This window comes from Canis aureus, chromosome 22 (genome assembly GCF_053574225.1).
Source record: "Canis aureus isolate CA01 chromosome 22, VMU_Caureus_v.1.0, whole genome shotgun sequence".
NCBI lineage: Eukaryota > Metazoa > Chordata > Mammalia > Carnivora > Canidae > Canis > Canis aureus.
In genome coordinates, this window is record NC_135632.1 from 573388 (window position 1) to 592486 (window position 19099).

At 44.2% G+C, this 19099-nt stretch overlaps 2 protein-coding genes across 4 annotated transcripts in view; one reads left to right on the plus strand and one right to left on the minus strand.

The window, feature by feature from the left end:
- The window catches only part of RARRES1 (retinoic acid receptor responder 1), a 35315-nt gene extending 21031 nt beyond the window's left edge, over positions 1 to 14284 (plus strand). Inside the window, exons 5-6 of the mRNA XM_077864555.1 lie at positions 13017 to 13079; positions 13596 to 14284. Coding sequence (XP_077720681.1) covers positions 13017 to 13079; positions 13596 to 13745 — 213 coding nt within the window. The 3' untranslated portion in view covers positions 13746 to 14284. The remainder of the gene's footprint in view (positions 1 to 13016; positions 13080 to 13595) is intronic.
- The window catches only part of GFM1 (G elongation factor mitochondrial 1), a 53557-nt gene continuing 48060 nt past the window's right edge, over positions 13603 to 19099 (minus strand). Inside the window, exons 18-19 of one of the 3 annotated variants that reach the window (XR_013360786.1) lie at positions 16392 to 16682; positions 13603 to 16077 (exon numbers count right to left, since the gene is read on the minus strand). Coding sequence is in view for 1 of the 3 variants with exons in the window: in XM_077864553.1 (XP_077720679.1) it covers positions 16521 to 16682 (162 nt within the window). In the remaining 2 variants the exon portion in view is untranslated. Of the gene's footprint in view, positions 16683 to 19099 lie in introns of all 3 variants that reach the window. The other 2 variants (XR_013360785.1, XM_077864553.1) reach the window with 2 other exon arrangements.

Sequence of the window (19099 nt, forward strand, 5' to 3'; positions counted from 1 at the left end):
CATATTCCTGTATCCTCATTTTGTCTAACTCTCTGCATCTGTTTCTGTGTTAGGAAAGTCAGCTACATCTCTTGCAATGGCTCTCTTTGCCTACGTGGGCAAGGTTTCATCCCTGTGTTGTTAGCCGGCTTGAGTTGAGTCTGACTCGGCATTTGCCTGAGATGCAATAGCACCAAACTGCAGGGCACTTTCCCCGTTGTCCCTTGAGAAGCTTTCATTGGTAGGCAGAGCCTGCAGCCAGACTGGATGACTGCAGCCAGACCCAGCCCACTGCTGGGGTTCAGTCAGACTGCTGTGTGGTTATTTTCTCCTCTCCCCAGGGCAGGTGTCACCTGGGGAGTGGGGCTGGCCCCTGTAAGGGCTGCTTGCACGTTGCCAGACTTGAGGCACCACTTTGGATGGCCTCTGACCGAAGGTGCATCAGATGGGTAGGTCTGCAGGAAACATGGCTGTAGGGTAAGCAGTGCCAAAAAGGTCCATGTGGTCCCATGGGAGGAGCTACCTGTAAAACCTCCTGCCAAGCCCAGCCTGGCTGGAAGGGGCAGATCCACAGAAGCCTGTGGTGGTGGGTTGTGCTGCTGGCAAACTACATGGAGAATGTCTGCCCTGTGCTGGTCCCACCGGTGTCTGTTTCTGGGCGGGGATGGGAGGGTTCAGGGTCTGCCAGCTGGAGAAGTCTCTTGGTGGTCCCTGCCCGTGCAGTCACATTCTGAGATTGGCAAATACATCTCCTTCCCAAATACCCCAGGCATTTTCCAAACTATTGCTTCCATGCTTTATCTCAGTGGGGCTGTTCTTTCCTGCTTCTCCCAGAACCAAGCCTGCTGATTTTTAAAATTCTGGGTGTTAGGCCCCAGGATTTTTAGGCCCCTCTTATTTTCAGAGCCAAATGTTATGGAGATCTGTCTTCCTCGTGAGGATCCCCATGCCTGGGCACTGGCTTCAGGAGCTGTTCCTCTGTCCCCTCCGTGCCCATTGCGTACTTCCCTGTGGACCGTCCCATGGGTCTATTTGACCTCCCGCCGCATCTCCACCTTTTCTTCCCTCGCCAGTATAGCTTGTTCTCTACATTTAGTTGTGGAGGGTCTCTTCTGCCAGTCTCGGAGTCATTTTTTGGGTTATTTACACTGATGTGGGTGTTATCTAGTTGCATCCAGGGGACAAGGTGAGCTGAGGATGCTTCTACTCTGCCATCTTTTCTAGAAGTCCCAAGACTTTTCTCATTTCTTGAGGTGGGCCTGTATCACTATGAACTTCTCTCTTCGAATTGCTTTTGCTGGGTCCCAAAGATTTTGGACTGTTGTGTTTTCATTTTCATTTATCTCTGTATATTTTTTTTTATTTCCTTTTGATTTATTTATTTGAACTCATTGCTTTTTTTTTTTTTTAGTAGCATGTTGTTTAGCTTCCTTGTATTTGTGGGTTTTCTCCAGCCTGTTTTCTTATAATTCATTTCTAATTTTATACCATCATGGTTAGAAAAGAGAATTGATAGGTTTTCAATCTTAAATCTATTGACACTTGTTTTGTGGCCTAACATGTGTTCTCACCTGGAGAATGTTGGATTCACGTGAAAAGAATGTGTTTTCCGCTCTTTTTGGATGGAATGTCCTGGACATACCTGTTCGATCCATCTCGTCTATTGGGTTGTTTGAAGCCAGTTTCCTTATTGATTGTCTTTATGAACTATTCTTTGATGTAAGTGAGCTGTTAAAGTTCCCTACTGTTATCTTACCGTTGTCTATTTCTCCCTTTATGTATGTTAATATTTGCTGCTTAGATATTTGCAATTTTTATCTACTCTTGTGGGATCAGTCTCTATTGTTTCGTGGTGCCCTTTTTTTTTTTAATCTCTTACAGTCTTTGTTTCAAAGTCTATTTTCTCTAAATACTACTGTTATTTTCATTTTTTGTTTCTATTTGAATTGGAAATGCTTTTCCATCCCTTCACATTCAGTCTCTATGTGTCTTCGGGTCTGAAGTGAGATAGATGGAGGGTGTTAGCACAGGCTGCCACAGCGTCCAACTGTCTAGGCTGCGGGAGAGGAAGAGAAGAGTGCTGCCCCCACCCTCCCAGCACTTTTGGTCCTGGAGAAATCTCCTGAAGACTTCTCTTCCTCCAGGGCATGTTCCCGGATTAGTAAATTAATGGTTTTCATGTATGCCCCAGAGACTTTTCAAACCGCTGATTCTCTTTTGTGCCTCAGGCCAGCTATTACTGTATTTCTACCTTTATATCTTAATATTTGTCAGCCTCTCCCTGTATGTCTGTATTAGTTTAGTGTATTTAGCTGTTCCTGTATTGGTTGCATAGTTATTTATAATTGTCATCTCCTCTGGTAGGATTGATCCCTTTGTCATTATATCATGTCCTTGTCTCTTGCTATACAGTCTTTGTTTCCAAGTCTGCTTTGTCTGACAAAAGATTGCTACCCTGACTTTTTTGTTGTGTCCACTGGCATGGAGTATCTTTTTTTCCATCCCTTCACTTTCAGTCTACATGTGTCTTTAGGGCTAAATGGAGTCTCTTGTAGGCAAAATACAGATGGATCTTTCGTTTTTGTCTTATCCATTTACTCATCCTGTGTCTTTTGGTTGGAGCAATTAGACCATTTACATTTAAACCTATTATTGGGGATCCCTGGGTGGCGCAGCGGTTTGGCGCCTGCCTTTGGCCCAGGGCACGATCCTGGAGACCCAGGATCGAATCCCACATTGGGCTCCCGGTGCATGGAGCCTGCTTCTCCCTCTGCCTGTGTCTCTGCCTCTCTCTCTCTGTGTGACTATCATAAATAAATAAAAATTAAAAAAAAAATAAACCTATTATTGATTAGTATGTACTTACTGCAGTTTTGTTAATTGCTTACTGTTTGTTTTACATTCTCTGTTCCTTCCTCTTTTTTACTTCCTTTTCATATTTTCATTACTGTTATGCTTGGATTCCTTTTTTGTTATCTAGCACGGGTTTTTCACATGCGGTACCATATAGTTCATACATATTCTGAATATACAGCAGTCTGTATTTAGTTGATAGTCACTTCGGTTCTGACACATTCTGAATGTACCATCCCCATTTTGTGTATATGTCACCATAATTTACATATTTTTATTTTAGGAGTCCCTTAACTAATTTTTTGATGTAACTGATTTTACTACTTTTGTCTTTTAACCTTCATACTAGTGTTACAAGTGATTGGTCTACTAACTTTATTGTAAGTTTGCTTTTGATCATGAAACATTTCCTTTCTTGTTTTTCTACTATGTAGGATCTTTTTCTTTCCGTTTTCTTTCTTTCTATATTCCTTTCTCCTTCCTTTTTTCCTTCTTTCTTCCTCCTTCTCTCTCTTTCTTTTACACTTATGACTTTTTCTTTTCCACTTAAGTAAGTCTCTTTAACATTTCTTTTCCTTGTAAGGCCAGTTTAGTGGTGGTAAACTCCTTTAGCTTTTGCTTGGAAAACTATTTATTTCTCCTTTAATTCTGAATGATGATATTGCCAGATAGGGTATTCTTGGTTGTAGGTATTTTTTTCCCCCAGAACTTTGACTATATCATGACTCCCTTCTGGCCTGCACATTTTTCCCTTTGCACATAACTAGTTCCTTTTCTCCTGCTGCTTTTATCTATCTTTAATCTTAGACATTTTAATCATTTGTTTTGGTGTACCTCCTTGGGTTCATCCTGTTTGGGTCTGTCCATTTCCTTTCCCAGATTAGTAAAGTCTTCACCTGTTATTTCTTCAAATAAGTTTTCTCCTTTTTCTCTCTTTTTCTGGAATCCCTATAATGCTATTGTTGGTATACTTGTTATCCTAGAGATCCCTTAACCATCCTGATTTTATTTACATTTTTTTTCTTTTTGCTGTTTTGCTTGGTTGCTTTCCATTCCTGTGGCTTCCAGATTACAGCCCATTCTGCATCTGCCAAGCTAATATTGATTCTCTCTAGTGTATTTTTCATTTCATTTATTGAATTCTTTAACTATGATTGGTTCTATTTTTATATTTTCTATTTGTTGAAGATCTAGGTTGATCTACTCTTCTCCAGTCTGGTAAGCATCTTTATGATGAACTCTTTATCTTTATGAACTCTTTATCAGATAGAATGATTATCTCCATTTCATTTTGTTCTTTTTCTGACTTTTTGTTCTTTCATTTGGAATATATTCCTCTGTCTTCCCATTTTGCTTGACTTTCTGTGTTTCCTTCTGTGAAATAGAACAGCTACTTCTCCTAAACTTGTAACTGGTACCTGGTACCAGGTACCTGGTAACTGGCTGGCCAGCTAGAACTATGGCTGGCATGGGCTAGGGGCCATGAGGCACTTGGTCCTCGTGGGATGGCTGGAGCTGAAGTGGGCATGGGCTGGAGTAGCCTCAGGGCTTTTTACAGAGGTTGTCCCATGCAAGGGATGCCCTGGTAAGTCATCTAGAGCTAAAGCAGGTGCAGGCCTGGCATGTTTTAGGGTGTTTTACACCTGTCACCTTGGTGATATGGCTGGAGATGTAGTGAGTGCCGTCCTGGGGTGTCCTGCTGTGTGTTCTCCAGGGGCGACTTTGGTGGGATGCCTAGAGCTCAGACTGTTGAAGAGAGCCTGTTCCAGGGGCGGGGGGGACAGCTGGGGCTGGTGTGGTTAGGGGCCCTGGGCTCACTGAAGCAGGCAGCTGGCCAGGGTTCCCATACCTGGGAGAAAGTGGAAGGAGGGAACGTAAACATCGGTGTGTGGCCGGAGGCCAGCCCCTCTGACTCTCGAGAGCATTCCTGCAGCTCCTCCAGGGCGGTTTCCTTTATACGCTAGTTGGTTTTTAACCCATGGGTAGCTGGGATTGGAATGGTGCAGTTGCCTACGGTGCGGGACTGTACCTCCGTCTGCACCATCAAGGTGGAGGGGCTGCATGGATGACCCTGACCAACCTCTCCAGCCCGAGATAATGTTCCATGGGTTCCGTTGCTTGGAAGACACTCAAGGACTAGGTTCTCCAAATTCTAGTTGCCCTTTGAAACTGTGGTTGTGCTATTTTCCATGGCCCAGGGCAGTCCCTCCTCACTGCTCTTTGCACCTTGGGCCGGGGTCCCCACAGTTGCTGTGTCTGCATCTCTCCCACCATTCTCTCTGTGGCCCCTTTATCCTGCTTTGGCTATTTGGGGTCTGTTGTGGTTCCAAACAAAATTTAAGATGATTTGTTCTACTTCTGTGAAAAATACTATTGGTATTTGATAGGGATTGCACTGAATTTGTAGATTGCTTTGGGTAGTAGGGACATTTTAATGATGCTCATTCTTTCAATATTCATGAGGATGGTACACCTTTACATTTGTGTCGCCTTCAACTTCTTTCATCAATGTCTTGTAGATTTCAGATATACATCTTTAGCCTTTTTTTTTTTTAAATTCATTTGAGAGAGCACAAGCAGGGGGAGAGGCAGAGGCAGATGCAAACTCCTAACTAACTGAACTGGGAGCCCAACATGGGGCTCGATCCCAGGACCTAGAGATCATGACTTGAGCCAACAGCAGAAGCTTAACCATCTGAGACACTGAGGCGCCCCCAACCTCCTTGTTTAAATCAATTCCTAGATACTTTATTCTTTTAGTGCAATCATCAATGGAATTATTTTAATTCTGCTTTCTGCTAATTAGTGTAGACAAATGCAACGGATTTCTGTATATTAATTTTGTATCCTGCAAATTTACTGAAGTCATTTATAAGTTCTAAGAGTTTTTTTAAGAGTCTTTACATAGTATCATGTCATCTGAGAATATCATAAGTTTTACTTCCTCCTTACCAGGTTGGATGTCTTTTCTTCTTTTTTCTTGTCTGATTGCTGCAGGGACTTAATGTGACTTTATGCTGAATAAAAGTAGTGAGACTGCATATTCTTGTCTTGTTCCTGATCTTAAAGAAAAACTTTTCAGTTTTTCAACATTCAGTATGATGCTAGCTGTGGTTTTTTCCTGTGTGCTCCTTAGTATGTTGATATGTACACTCTAAGCCTACTTTGTTGAGTTTTTATAACGAGCAGATGCTGAATTTGCTAAATATCCTTCCTGATTTATTTGCAAATATTGAATCACCCCTGCATCCCTGGAATAAATCCCCCTTGATTGGGATGAATGATCCTTTCAATGCATTGTTGAATTCAGTTTACTAATGTTTTGTTGAGGATTTCCTACATCTGTATTCACCAGGAATAGTGGCTTATAATGTTCTTTTCTTGTAGTGTCTTTGGTTTTGGCATCAGGAGAATTCTGGATGCAGATGAACTTGCTAGTTTTCCTCACCCCCCCCCCCCCACCTTTTTTGTAGAAGTTTGAGAAGAATTTATATTCTTCCTTAAGTGTTTGGTAGAATTTACCTGTGAAGCCTTCTGGTCATGGACTTTAGTTTGTGGGGAGATTTTTTTTTTTTTTAACTGATTCAATTTTGTTACTAGTAATCAGTCTCTTCTACTTTTCTTTTGGATTCAGTTTTATATTTTGCTAGAAATTTGTGCATTTCTTTTACATTGCCCAATTTGTTGGCATTTAATACTTAAAGTATTCTTATAAACCTTTGTATTTCTGTGGTGTCACTTGTTTCTTCTCTTTCATTTTTTTTAAAGATTTATTTATACATGAGAGATGCAGAGACACAGAGAGATAGTCAGAGACACAGGCAGAGGGAGAAGCAGGCTCCATGCGGGGAGCCTGATGTGGGCCTTGGTCCCAGGACCCCAGGATCACGCCGTGGGCTGAAGGTAGATGCTCAACCGCTGAGCCACCCAGGGCCCCTCCTCTTCTAATTGTATTTGAGTCTTCTCTCCTTACTAATGAGTCTGGCTAAAGGTTTATGAATTTTATCTTTTCAAAGAACCAGGTCATGACTTCATTGATCTATTTCCTTTGTTTGTATCTCATTTCTGTCTAATCTTTATTTCCTTCCAAAAACTGAGCTTTGTCTGTTCTGTATACACAGAATATTCCATCCAAACAGAGAATATACATTTTTTCAAGTGCACATGAAACATTCTCCAAGATAAACCACATTTTAGGCTGCAAAACAAGCCTCGATAAATTTAAGTCCATCTAGTCTAATGTGATGTTCAAAATCCTTACTGATTTTCTGTCTGAACAATACATTCATTGATGTAAGTGGGAATTGCTTCGTGTACCTATGTGCTCCTCTATGAGTAGCGTAGATGTTTATGTTATATGTGCTTGTGGAATGGATTTATCACAGGTAACACCCACCTTCGTCTCTTGCCAGTCTTTGTTTAGTCTATTTTGTCTAAGTATTGCTGCCTTGGCTTTTTTGTTACTTCGCTTTGCATGCAGTGTCTTTTAGTCTCCTGTGTCTTGAGGTGTGAAGCGAGTCTCTTGTGGGTAGAATATAGATGGGTCTTGTGTTTGTGTGTTTTTTAAATCCATTCAGTCACCTCTGTCTTTGACCAGAGCCTTAATACAAATGCTCTAAAGTAATTATTGATAGGCATATACTTACTGCTATTTTAATTTTTTTTCTGGTTATTTTTGTACTCCTCTGGGTTCCTTTTCTTTTCTTGCTCTCCTCTCCTGCGGCTTACTGGCTTTCTTTAGTGTGCTTCCTGAATTGCTTTCTCTTTACACTTTGTGCATCTATTAAAGGTTTTTGATTTGTGGTTACCATGGTATTTGTGTATAACATCCTGTGTGTATAGCAGTCTTGTATTAAGTTGATGGTCACCTAAGTTTGAACACGTTGTAAAAGCACTAAATGTTTACTTATTTTACATATTTTTAGTTTGCGTATATTTAATCTCTCAACTAACTTTTGTAGATAAAATTGAATTCACTACTTTTGTGTTTTAACTTACATACTGACTTTATTAGTGACTAATCTACTACCTTTACTATTTGTTTTTACCAGTGAAATTATCCTTTCATCATTTTCCTCTAGTTAACAGCCGTTTCTTTCCACTTAAAGAAGTCCCCTTAACATTTTTTGTAAGGCTGGTTAGTGGTAATGAAATCTTTACTTTTTGTTTGTCTGGAAAACTTACTTCTCTGTCTTTCAATTCTGAATGATGACCTTGTCAGGTGTTCTTGGTTGTAGGCTTTTTTTCATTTCAGCACATCGCTGTATATTATCTTCTGGTCTGTAAAGTTTCTGCTAAATATTAGCTGACAGCCTGATTGGGTTTTCCTTGGGTCCATTTGTTTTCTCTTGCTGTTTTAAAAATTCTCTTTATCATTACTTTTTCATTGTAATTATTCTGTCTTGGTGTGGACATTCTTCATCTTGTTTGGGGCTCTCTGTGATTTCTGGACTTGGATGACTGTTTCCTCAGATTAGGGAGGTTTTCAGCTATTTTCATAAGTTTTCTGCCCCCTTTCCCCTCTCTTCTACTTATGGGGATCCCAATAATGCTAATGTTATTATGCCTGGTGAGGTCACAGAGGTCCCTTAAGTCTTATTTTTTTCTTTTTACTTTTCAGCTTGGGTGCTTCCTATTACCCTGTCTTCCAAGTCACTGAGCGGTTCTTCTACGTCCTCTAGTCTGTTTCCCTTTAGTGTATTTTCATTTTCAGGTATTGCATTCTTCATCTCTGTTTTTTTTTTTATTTTCTATCATTTTGTTGAAGTTCTTGCTGAGTTCATCTGCTTTTTTCAAGTACAGTGAGTTTCTTTATGGCCGTTACTTTGATCTCTTTCTGTGGTTTTTGTCTAATTTTACATTTGGGATATATTTCTCTGTCTCCTCATTTTGTCTAAGTCTTCTGGTCTTAAAATTAGTGGCCTGTATAGAAACCGTCTGTGGTGTCCTGTAGCACAGTCTTCCTACCTGTGTTTGCTGCATCACCCCCCTGTTCTTGGTAAACTGTGATTGCTGTGGGCATGCCACTGGTTGGGGCTGGACCTCAGCCCCCTGGCGCAGTGACCCGTTTCACCGTTGCACGCACCCTGGGCAGCGTTCACTCTCCATACTGTGGAGGTTCGGGTCTACCGCGGCTGTGGGATCACTGGTGGGCAGCGCTGGCCCTCAGTGTGGCTGGATGCAGTTAACCACTGCAGAAGCTGTGGATACACCAGACTACGGGGCCTTATCCTTGCACAGCCAGCTAAGAGGCCAGCCCCAAGAGCTGCATGCAAGTTTGTAGGGTTATCTCTGTCTCCTCTCCCCAGGGCAGGCGTTGTTCAGGAGGGGCACCAGTCCTTATCAGCGCTGCCTGCTGGGTGTGGTGGGTCTGCAAGGGAACTCCAGGGTGGGCACACGCTCCTAGCAAGGTAGGTGCAAAGCACTGGAACTGGCTCCCGTAAGCATCTGGTAATCCAGGCTAGGGAGGGCAAGAAGATGGCACCCACCACTACCTTTGTTCCTGGAGCAATCGCCTGTAGCTCCCTGTTCCTTTGGCACACGTCCTAAGATTAGTCAGTAAGTCTCCTTCACGTATACCCCAGGTTTTTTGCAAAGTGCTCCTTCTGTGCTGTCTTGGGCCTTATTATTTAGTGTCCTGCTCTTGAAAGGCTTCGTTTCCTGTGGCTCTCTGTCTCTCCCACAGCTTAGCCCCACTGATCTCATAGCTCAATATTATGTGGACTCTACTTTCCAGAGTGGATCCCCAGGGCCACGGGGGTCTGGTATGGGGTGCGATCCTCTCACTCTTGTGTGCTTGTGATATCCATCCCATTTGTGCTGGTCCTGTCAGGGGTCTGGTGCCCCGTCGTGTCTCCACCTCTCCTAGCTTTTGTGATGTGACCTTCTCTCTACAACCAGCTGTGGAAGAGCTTTGCCAATTTCTCAAGTTACTTTCAGAGTTAGTTGTAATATATGCAGTTGTTGGTTCAGTGTGTCTAGGGAATGAGATGAGCTTGGAATCCTCCTACTGTGCCTTCTTCCCCCTCCTTCGGACCCCTTAATGTCCATACTTTCTTTTCATTTGCAGTTGTATGTGACCTGTTACCAAACTAACAACCACCTGGATGTAGTATGGCCCAAATATTCAACTTTATTTCTGCCTTGCAGTGCCTCTCGTCTGTCCATGAATGTCACTCATCCAACCTACAAATGGGAAAATTGGGATACAAGTAATTGTAGAGTTAAGAAAACAAAAATGCAGAGGGAGAATGGTCACTTAGTAACAGCTTTAGCCTTTTTTTTTTTTTTTTTACCCTGTGAGGTTTGGGTTTTAGATAAGTAGTAACTGAATATGCAGCTTCATCTCTTAGGGCCTATTAAATGAAGATTAACAAATTTACTAAAGTCCTTTTTTTTAAAAATATTTTTTATTTATTCATAGAGACACACAGAGAGAGAGAGAGGCAGAGTCACAGGCAGAGGGAGAAGCAGGCCCCATGCAGAGAGCCTGATGTGGGACTCGATCCAGGGTCTCCAGGATCACACCCTGGGCTGCAGGCGGCGCTAAACCGGTGCGCCACCGGGGCTGCCCTACTAAAGTCCTTGAAATTAACAGAAATCTAAACCACTAGAGCAATCGGTAAATTTGGTTTCAAAGTTGATACACATTTAGTTTCCTTAAAGAAAAGTATGCACATGTCCACATAGATTTTCAGATTCTGCTCTTCTGTAGCCACAAAGGGTTCCCATGATCTGTCAGCAAAAGCAGTAACCTGGCGACAAGCAAAACAAGGAAGTATGCTTTACAGAGTCCCTAAGATCAGATCAATCTACTCTTCTCGAAGACTAGATGCAGGATGGCAGGGCCGATAGAGCCAAGGCAGCACGGCCCAGGAAGTGCCCAGAGGCGCTCTGTGGCCCAAGGTGGCTCAGGGAAGTATAGAGATTATGGTTTTTCTGAAAACTTTTTGAGTGGGAGTCCCTGTCTTTACACTCAGGGTTAAAGTCCCCTTTTGATGCCGTGGTGCAGGGACGGGCAGGCGTACAGACTCACAGCTCCAAGGGAACAAGGCCTGAGGGCAGACTGGGGTAATAAGACGACGATGCAGACATACAGACAGACCCACCTGACCCGTCATTTTAGACGGAGGAACAGGTGTCATTCTTAATGCCACGGGGACTGTACCAAGGGCAAGGGAGGTACTGCTGGCTAAAGAGAAACAAAACCAGTTGCGGACTTTCCACACACCCTTGGCCCTTAATTTGAACTGAGAAAAGGTACAAGTGAGCCTTGTTCCAACACTTAGGAGTCCAAACCAGGTGTCGTCAGCACCCCTCAGTATCCTGCAGCACCAGCTGCGGCCCGAGGCCTTAGCCTGGCGGGACGGCCCTGATGGCCAAGGCTGCGTCCTAGAAGCCTCCCTACCTGCCCCATATAATCGCCCAGGAGGCCTCCTTCAGGTAGCGTAGATTAATAATTAGGCCCACTTCCCCTCGGCTCAAACCACGCTGGTTCTGTGGGGATCGTGCAGTCTGTCTCTAGGAAGATTAAAACGCTTAGTTACTGGAAAATGTAAAAGTAAATCATCAATTTGGAGGATAAGGATTTGGCATTTGTGATCATTTGAACCAAAGCCAAAGAGATCATTTCTGAATAATATTAAAAAGAACTGGGATCCCTGGGTGGTGCAGCGGTTTGGCGCCTGCCTTTGGTCCAGGGCGCGATCCTGGAGACCCGGGATCGAATCCCACATCAGGCTCCCGGTGCATGGAGCCTGCTTCTCCCTCTGCCTGTGTCTCTGCCTCTCTCTCTCTCTCTCTGTGACTATCATAAAAAAAAAAAAAAAAAAAAAAAAAAAAGAACTACCTCAGGGGCGCCTGGGGGGCTCAGTGGTTGAGCGTCTGCCTTTGACTCAGGTCGTGATCCTGGGGTCCTGGGATCGAGTCCTGCATCGGGCTCCCTGCATGGAGCCTGCTTCTCCTCCCTCTTCCTGTATATCTCTGCCTCCTTCTCTCTGTGTGTCTCTCATGAATAAATAAATAAAATCTTAAAAAAAAAAAAAAAAGAACTACCTCTTGGCAGAGTGTGCCCTGGCGGGGGTGGCCCAACCCTGGAATAATTTGCCAGGCCAGGATGTGCAGTGTCCCCTCCTGCTCCCTGGTTTGGTGGACGGTGCTTCCTCCCAGAGAAGGAAGACTCTATAAAAACAAAAATGTAAAGGCTTAATAATGTTACTGAGGAAGGTCTTAATTAAATGGTACAGGGTTTACAAACATTGTAATATTAAAAAAAACATGTAACGCTGTGTTTTTTAGCAAAGTAGTCCTCAAACGGAGTTGGAAATCCATTATTTGTTTCAGGGTTTCCTCTTTTTTTTGTCTAAAATCTAGAGACTGCTATGATTTTCCTCCAGAAATGCTATTTTCAAAAACAGAATAAGAAGGCATTGTCCTGGGGAAAAAAAGAAAAAAAACCTTCAAGTTTATAAGTAAAATCAACATTTTTAAAAAAGATTTTATTTATTCATGAGAGACACAGAGAGAGAGGCAGAGGGAGAAGCAGGCTCTGTGCGGGGAGCCCGATGTGGGACCCGATCCTGGGACCCCAGGATCACGCCCTGGTCCCGGAGGCAGGCAGTAAATCGCGGAGCCCCCAGGGACCCCCCAAAACCAATTTTTAAACTGTACAAATATGTGGAAGTAGCCTGGCCGCCTAGAAACCTCCAGCGTACTGGTTCTAGAGGCAGTGCATAAAGAACGCGGGTGGTAAAGTCAGTAAATCTGGTTTAAGTCCATTTTTCACTTACCAGCTGCAACCTGGAACCTGTAACGCTCGGCTCATGATCTGCACTCCCCTAAGACAGAGATCACGCAACAACACGTGGAAAGCGCGTAGCACAGAACTTGGTCCACGGTGGCCTTTGGAAGCGCTGGCCGCCCGGTCAGGGGAGGTGCACAGTCTAGATTCCCAAGGTTGTCGGAGGATTCTCCGTATCCGCACGGGGCCCCGCCTCCACCAGGAACCACACCGACTGGAGAGCGGAAGTGCTGGACAACTAGGTTGTCCCCGAACCCGGTGACAAAGCAGTAGGAGGCCATGACTTCAGGGAGCCGCGGGCTACCCCAGGAGAGCCGAGGCAGGGCCCGCAGCTAAGCAGGAACGCACCCGGTTCATTGCACTCACTCCCTTTTTCCTTCCCTAGAAAACGAATGAGGATGCAATTGATTTTGATTACACGGTTCTACTCCACGAATTCTCGACACAGGTACAACAAAACCCTATGTAGGTAGGAGGTGGCGGAGGGGCGGGAAGTGTGGTCCACGCGGAGCGCGCCTTGGGGCCAGGAAACGAAGCGGCAGCTCCACACCATTGTCACGGGGTTTTATTTAGGGTAACTTCTTGACAAGGGGGGTTGGCAGGGGCACCACGCGGCTCGGTCCCGGCTGTTAGTCCACAGATTTTATGGAACAAGAGGGTGCGTGGAGGCCACTGCCCTGAGGTCAGGGGGCGGACACCTCACAGACCTCCTGGCACCACCTGTGCAGGGTTGGGGGGGTCTTTACTAGATCGACTGTAGGGAAGATCAAAACAAGCCTCAGGCATTCGGGGCAGGGCACACGGTTCCCCCAGGGCCTGGACATGTTCCCAAGGGAGCTCGTTTCATGGACACCGACAGGGTGGGGGCCGAGACGGGCTCAGGACCGTCAGCACCCCTGCGGTACACAACTGCGTTCGCCGGACGTCTTGGTGGACCCTAATATCTGGGACCCTTATTTTCTAGGAAATCATCCCCTGCCGCATTCACTTGGTCTGGTACCCAGGTAAACCGCTGAAAGTGAAGTACCACTGCCAGGAGCTGCACACAGCACAGGAGGGCTCTGGCACCGAAGAAGGCTCAGCTGTGGCGCCAACACAGCCTAATAATTTCTAGAGAAGAAAATAAGATCTGCTCATACCAAATTCTAAACAAAGTGACTGTACTAAGTCATCACTAATCACTCTGGTAAAACAGGGAAGGTAGAAGGTATTCTGATCTTTGGCAAAAACTGCAATTACAGTCCTCAACAATTACAAGACGTTGGGGTTTTTGTTTTTCTGTTGGTTTCGTTCATTTAATCAATTCTGGGAACGCAGGCGTACCGAACCCTGCTCCGTGCTAAGCAGTTTACTCCACGGGCTTCTCAGGGTTTCGGCCCTAAATGCTGTGCTTGGATCAATACACATTGAGGAAAACAAAAGATTGAAGGTCTCACCTCTGTATTTCTCATTACCTTGAACGTAGCGCAGCCGACTACTTTCTGTTGCTAGATTCCTGCTACCTAGGATGTAAAGAAGAGAATATATCTCAATAAAGCAAATTGTAGAGAAAATATTATCAGTTTAGAAGGAACTTTACTATTTTTTACGATTTCAAGCGATTATTCTTTTTTGTATCTACTTTTAAATAAATATTTACATTTCTACATAAAACGTGTTCGATGTGTTTGTAGAGATTTGTGTAATATGCTAAATTTGTACTAGACTCTTAGTCTTGTGTAATTCAAATTTTATAAATATAGTGTTTCATGGATAAAGCCAAGTATCTGCAAACGGAATAGTGACATAACTGAAATTCTATCAAATATGTACAATTTTCATTTCTAACGACAATTTGCACGCACTGTTGGCCTAAATCAATTTATAAAAGTCGGCACAATATGTACCCTAAGCAGATTCGGTGGGGGACCTCCCCAGGGCAGGAGGAAGTGATCCAGCGCGTGTGGCCATCGTCTGCCTCTCAAAATTCCTAGCATTTCTGGGGGAGGAATTCAATTTTTATTCTACCCATCAAGGTTCTTCTAGCTGGTCTAAGAATTAAACAGATTAACAGGAGGAAAAAAGAAACCACCCGGAGAGGCCTAGTAATGCCGTTGGCGCCCGGAGAAATGACCACGGCAGGCAGTTTCTATACTTTATAAACAGTGTGAATCTCTAAGGAATTAGCAGGACAAAGAAAACTTTGGGAGCTTCGATTAGTAAGGAATTCTCCACAGAATCCGGACGAGGCAGTGAATTAGTTACAAGTCACAGGGTTGTCTACACGTCCTTAGTCTACACGTCCTGCCTCTGACGCCGAGGCTCCACCCAGGGGTACAGGAAGGCTCGTCCTCACGTGGGAGGTTCGGTTCCTGCTGGGGGGGGGGTGGGGGGGCAGAGCGCCCTGCTGTGAAGTCTGTCTCTTAAATGACTTTATTTGAAATAACCAATACGCCCAAGTGGGACCCCGGGGGTGGCCCGCCCTGGCCCCTGCAGTCCCCTCACTGACGCTCCCCTGGAAGTTGCAGAGAACCACCGACCCGGCGGGGCGGTCCTCGCTGGAGCTCTCGGTCGGACACTCGTCGATTCAGGTAAACTCCTCGGGGACACAGTGACGGGAGAGCCGCTCGGAGCTGCCCACGGTTCCAACAATCAGATAATGAGAGGCATTCCTGGGGCATAAACGGGCACCGATGGCTAAGGACTGGGTCAAATTCTAAACGGGTGAGTGACGCGGAGGGCAGCCGGCCCAGGGGTCCGGGTGGCGGCAGGGACAGATGCGGCTCCGGCCACCGCCCTGGAGCGGCTGCCGCGGTTTCTCCGACGATCGCGTGGCCAGGGTTCAGGAAAAAGGCCACTTTTAGTTCTCAGAGGATTCCGAGGCCAAAGGAGAGAAAACGCGAGACACCCACGTGGACGGCTGCACCAGGCACCAGGAGGAGCGCGATCCCCGGGCCTGACCCAGGTCCTAACGAGCTCTGTTAGAACCCAACATCCACAGTCGCGTTAGTGAGACCTTTTTCTACAATCACCCTTAGTTTTGCCAAAAATAGCTTAAACCTATCAGCCTGATTCAGACCAATGTGCTTGCGAAATAAACCCAGCTTCAGTTCACCTGGTCCGGTCACTCACCTGAGGACAGCGGCAATGACGACCGGTCCGGCGGCCCTTTCCAACTGCGGGTTTTGTAAGGGATTTCCTGAGCGAGGCCAGCAGCGAGCCACACAGTGGCCACGGGGCTTCCCCGATAGTTCGGGGTCAGCCCCTCTCCCGGCCGCCACGATTCACCGAGCACGGGAGCCGGAGCCGGAGGCTGCGAACGAGCTCCCGGGCTGTTCCACCAAGTCAGCCTTAAAGCTGTCGGGTCTCTGCGGGTCGCCCTCCCCTACAGGACGGGACGTCCCAGTGAAGACTCTGGCGGGACAGTGTTCCCGGCGGTGGCCTGCTACGGGGAGGACAGACTGGTCCTGAATTCACGCACACAAAAAATCATTATGAAAACGTAAGGATCCCGGCTGAGCATTTAGGAATTCTGGAAAGATCAGATAGAGAGAAAAAGACAAATATTCCAATTTTTCCCCAAACATATATTTTATCAAATTGCTCTAAGTCATAGCATAAAAGAAAACCTTTTCCTTAAATCCGAAAAAAAAAATCCTCAAAATCATTAGTGGTTCCAACAGGAATGTCATAGAAATTATAATCCTCTTCATTCAGTCCCATGTTCTTGATTCTTGTTCTGCTTGAGTCTAGTTTTTCTACTAGTTCCAGAAATTCTTACCCAGTTCAGTTTTATGATCAAGGTCATCAGAAGAAACCTGGACTCAGGGTTCCTTCCTTCAAGGGTCTCACTGAAGACGAAACACCTGCAGGAAGCTTCTGTGAAAGCATCGGAGCCGAAGTCTACATGTCAGGGGATCCCCGGGGAGGGCTCAGGGGCTGAGCATCCGCCTTCGGCCCAGGGCGTGAGCCCGGGGTCCTGGGATCGAGTCCCACGTCGGGCTCCGGGCATGGAGCCTGCTTCTCCCTCTGCCTGTGTCTCTATCTCTGGGTCTCTATGAACAAATAAAATCTTAAAAAATAATAAAAGATTTCATTTCAGACCTTGATTTTGGCAAGTTTCTAAAACAGTATCAAAAGGTTTGAACATGTGACCTGGTAGGCTCACGGATAATTTTGAAACCATACTTAGCCATTTAACCAAAGTATAAAAGATTCCAAAAGCAAGTCCAGATGGTTTACAGTTGTGAACCAGGTGGCTCAGGTTTTTTTTGATAATCAAAAACCCAACAGAGACAAAACGTAGAATCTTTGTTTTTCCAGGCAGATTACATGAAAGGTAAAGGAAAACTTTGTTTTAAACTCTTACAAAAACCAAAACAATAACCTAAGAAAATGTTTTCCTTTTAACACAGAGAAAAAAGATTCTAATATCGCACAGTGTACTTTTGATAAAATTCATTCTTAAATAAATTTAATCTCGGTCAGTACTGGCCACAAATACAATTCCTATCCAAAGGCTCCTTTACTATGAACCTTATACAACTTTTTATATTCATATTTTGTCCTAAGTTTTCCCTCTTCAAATAATTAGCCTCACTTTAGGACAAAATTGTTTTCCCTCAAAAAAAATGTATTTTTTTTATGTCTCATACTTTTTCTTATCAAAAACATCTATCTTACTTTCCTTGCAGAGTTGCTTACCTTATTTCTAGTACATTTAATACCATATATTAATTAGAATTCCTCACCCTTAGAAAATGTAATTTCTAGGGTAAATGAAGTTGTAAGCAATTGTGAATTGCCTCATACACCAGCAAATTTTGCATTGGCAAAGTTATGGATGCATTTTATAATTTCTAGGAACATGAGTTTATTCCCAGTTTTTAATAAAGTGCAAAACATGTTTAACTAATGGACCCAAATTGATTTTTAGTTTCTCTGTAATAAGGAAACCAAAAGTAGTTAAACATGTTTAGTAATTAATGTTTCTCATTTTGCCTTATTTGGAAATGACCTAGATATTCAATGAATTCAACATAATCCGTCACTTAAACTTAGCAAATCTTCAGAGTTTCAAGATTACCAAAAAGATCTGGGAAACCTATCTTAAAAATTTCCCTAAATTTTTTTTTTTGTTGTTATTTACATCTATTCCACGTACTTGGTCTTAACAAACTTAAGTTACCCATAAAGAGTTCAAGAGACAGCAAAGTCAATCATCCTCCCAAGCTATGATTATTTTTTTAAAACATTTTGTAACAGAGATAACATCAACTTAGTTGACTCTAAACTCAAGCAGGATAAAAATTTTAATTCTAACGCTAGTAATGTCAAAAACATGTCTATTTTAAGTCAACAACCTTAAATTAGCTTCAATACTAAGTATTTTTTCAGATTGTGTGAACCCAAAAAACAACTGGGTTAGTTTCTAAGAGTTTTAAGGATGCCCAATCCCACAGGTGCTCACCTTCAAACCAACTAGATAGGGCTCGTTTACAGGCTGGTTTCAGTAGATAGATGATGGATGACAGATGGACACAAACACAGGGACAGACACAAGCAAAAATCTTACAGCTTTTATTTTTAATAATATTTGTGGAGAGGACATTATAGGCCTGATTTCCTCCCTTCCACCCTCCCTTCCTTTCCACCGAGAAACTTCTTTAAGTTTGTATTTCAAAGAAGGGCTCTGAGGTCCAGGAGAGGGTGGGGTAGAAAATTTACATTATAAAGACGTCGTCGAGAAAGAATCCAAGTTTTCTCCAAGGTGGACTCTTTGGGACACAGGGGCTTCCTTTTTTTCTAAAGTTTTTTTTTTTTTTAATTTTTATTTATTTATGATAGTCACAGAGAGAGAGAGAGAGAGAGAGAGAGGCGCAGAGACACAGGCAGAGGGAGAAGCAGGCTCCATGCACCAGGAGCCGGATGTGGGATTCGATCCCGGGTCTCCAGGATCGCGCCCTGGGCCAAAGGCAGGCACCAAACTGCTGCGCCACCCAGGGATCCCGACACAGGGGCTTCCTATCAGAGGTGCTAGAGTCTGCGCATAACACCCCTTCCTAGCAGTTTGTATTTCAAAAAAGCCTCTTTCCCCTTTTAAAAATTCCATCTTAGGTGAAATGAAAGCAAAAATAAACTATTGGAACTACACGACAATAAAATACTTCTGGGCAGCAAAGGAAGCAATCAACAAAACATAAAAGACCAACTTATTGAATGGAGATGATTTGCAAGTGACAGATCTGATAAAGGGTCAGTCTCCAAAATATATAAAGAACTGCTACAACTCAATACCCCCCAAAACCATCCAATTAAAAATGGAAGACATGGGCAACCCGGGGGGCTCAGGGGTTTAGCGCCGCCTTTGGCCCAGGGCGTGACACTGGAGACCCGGGATTGAGTCCCACATGGGGCTCCCTGCATGGAGCCTGCTTCTCCCTCTGCCTGTCTCTCTCTCTCTCTCTCTGTATCTCTCATGAATAAATA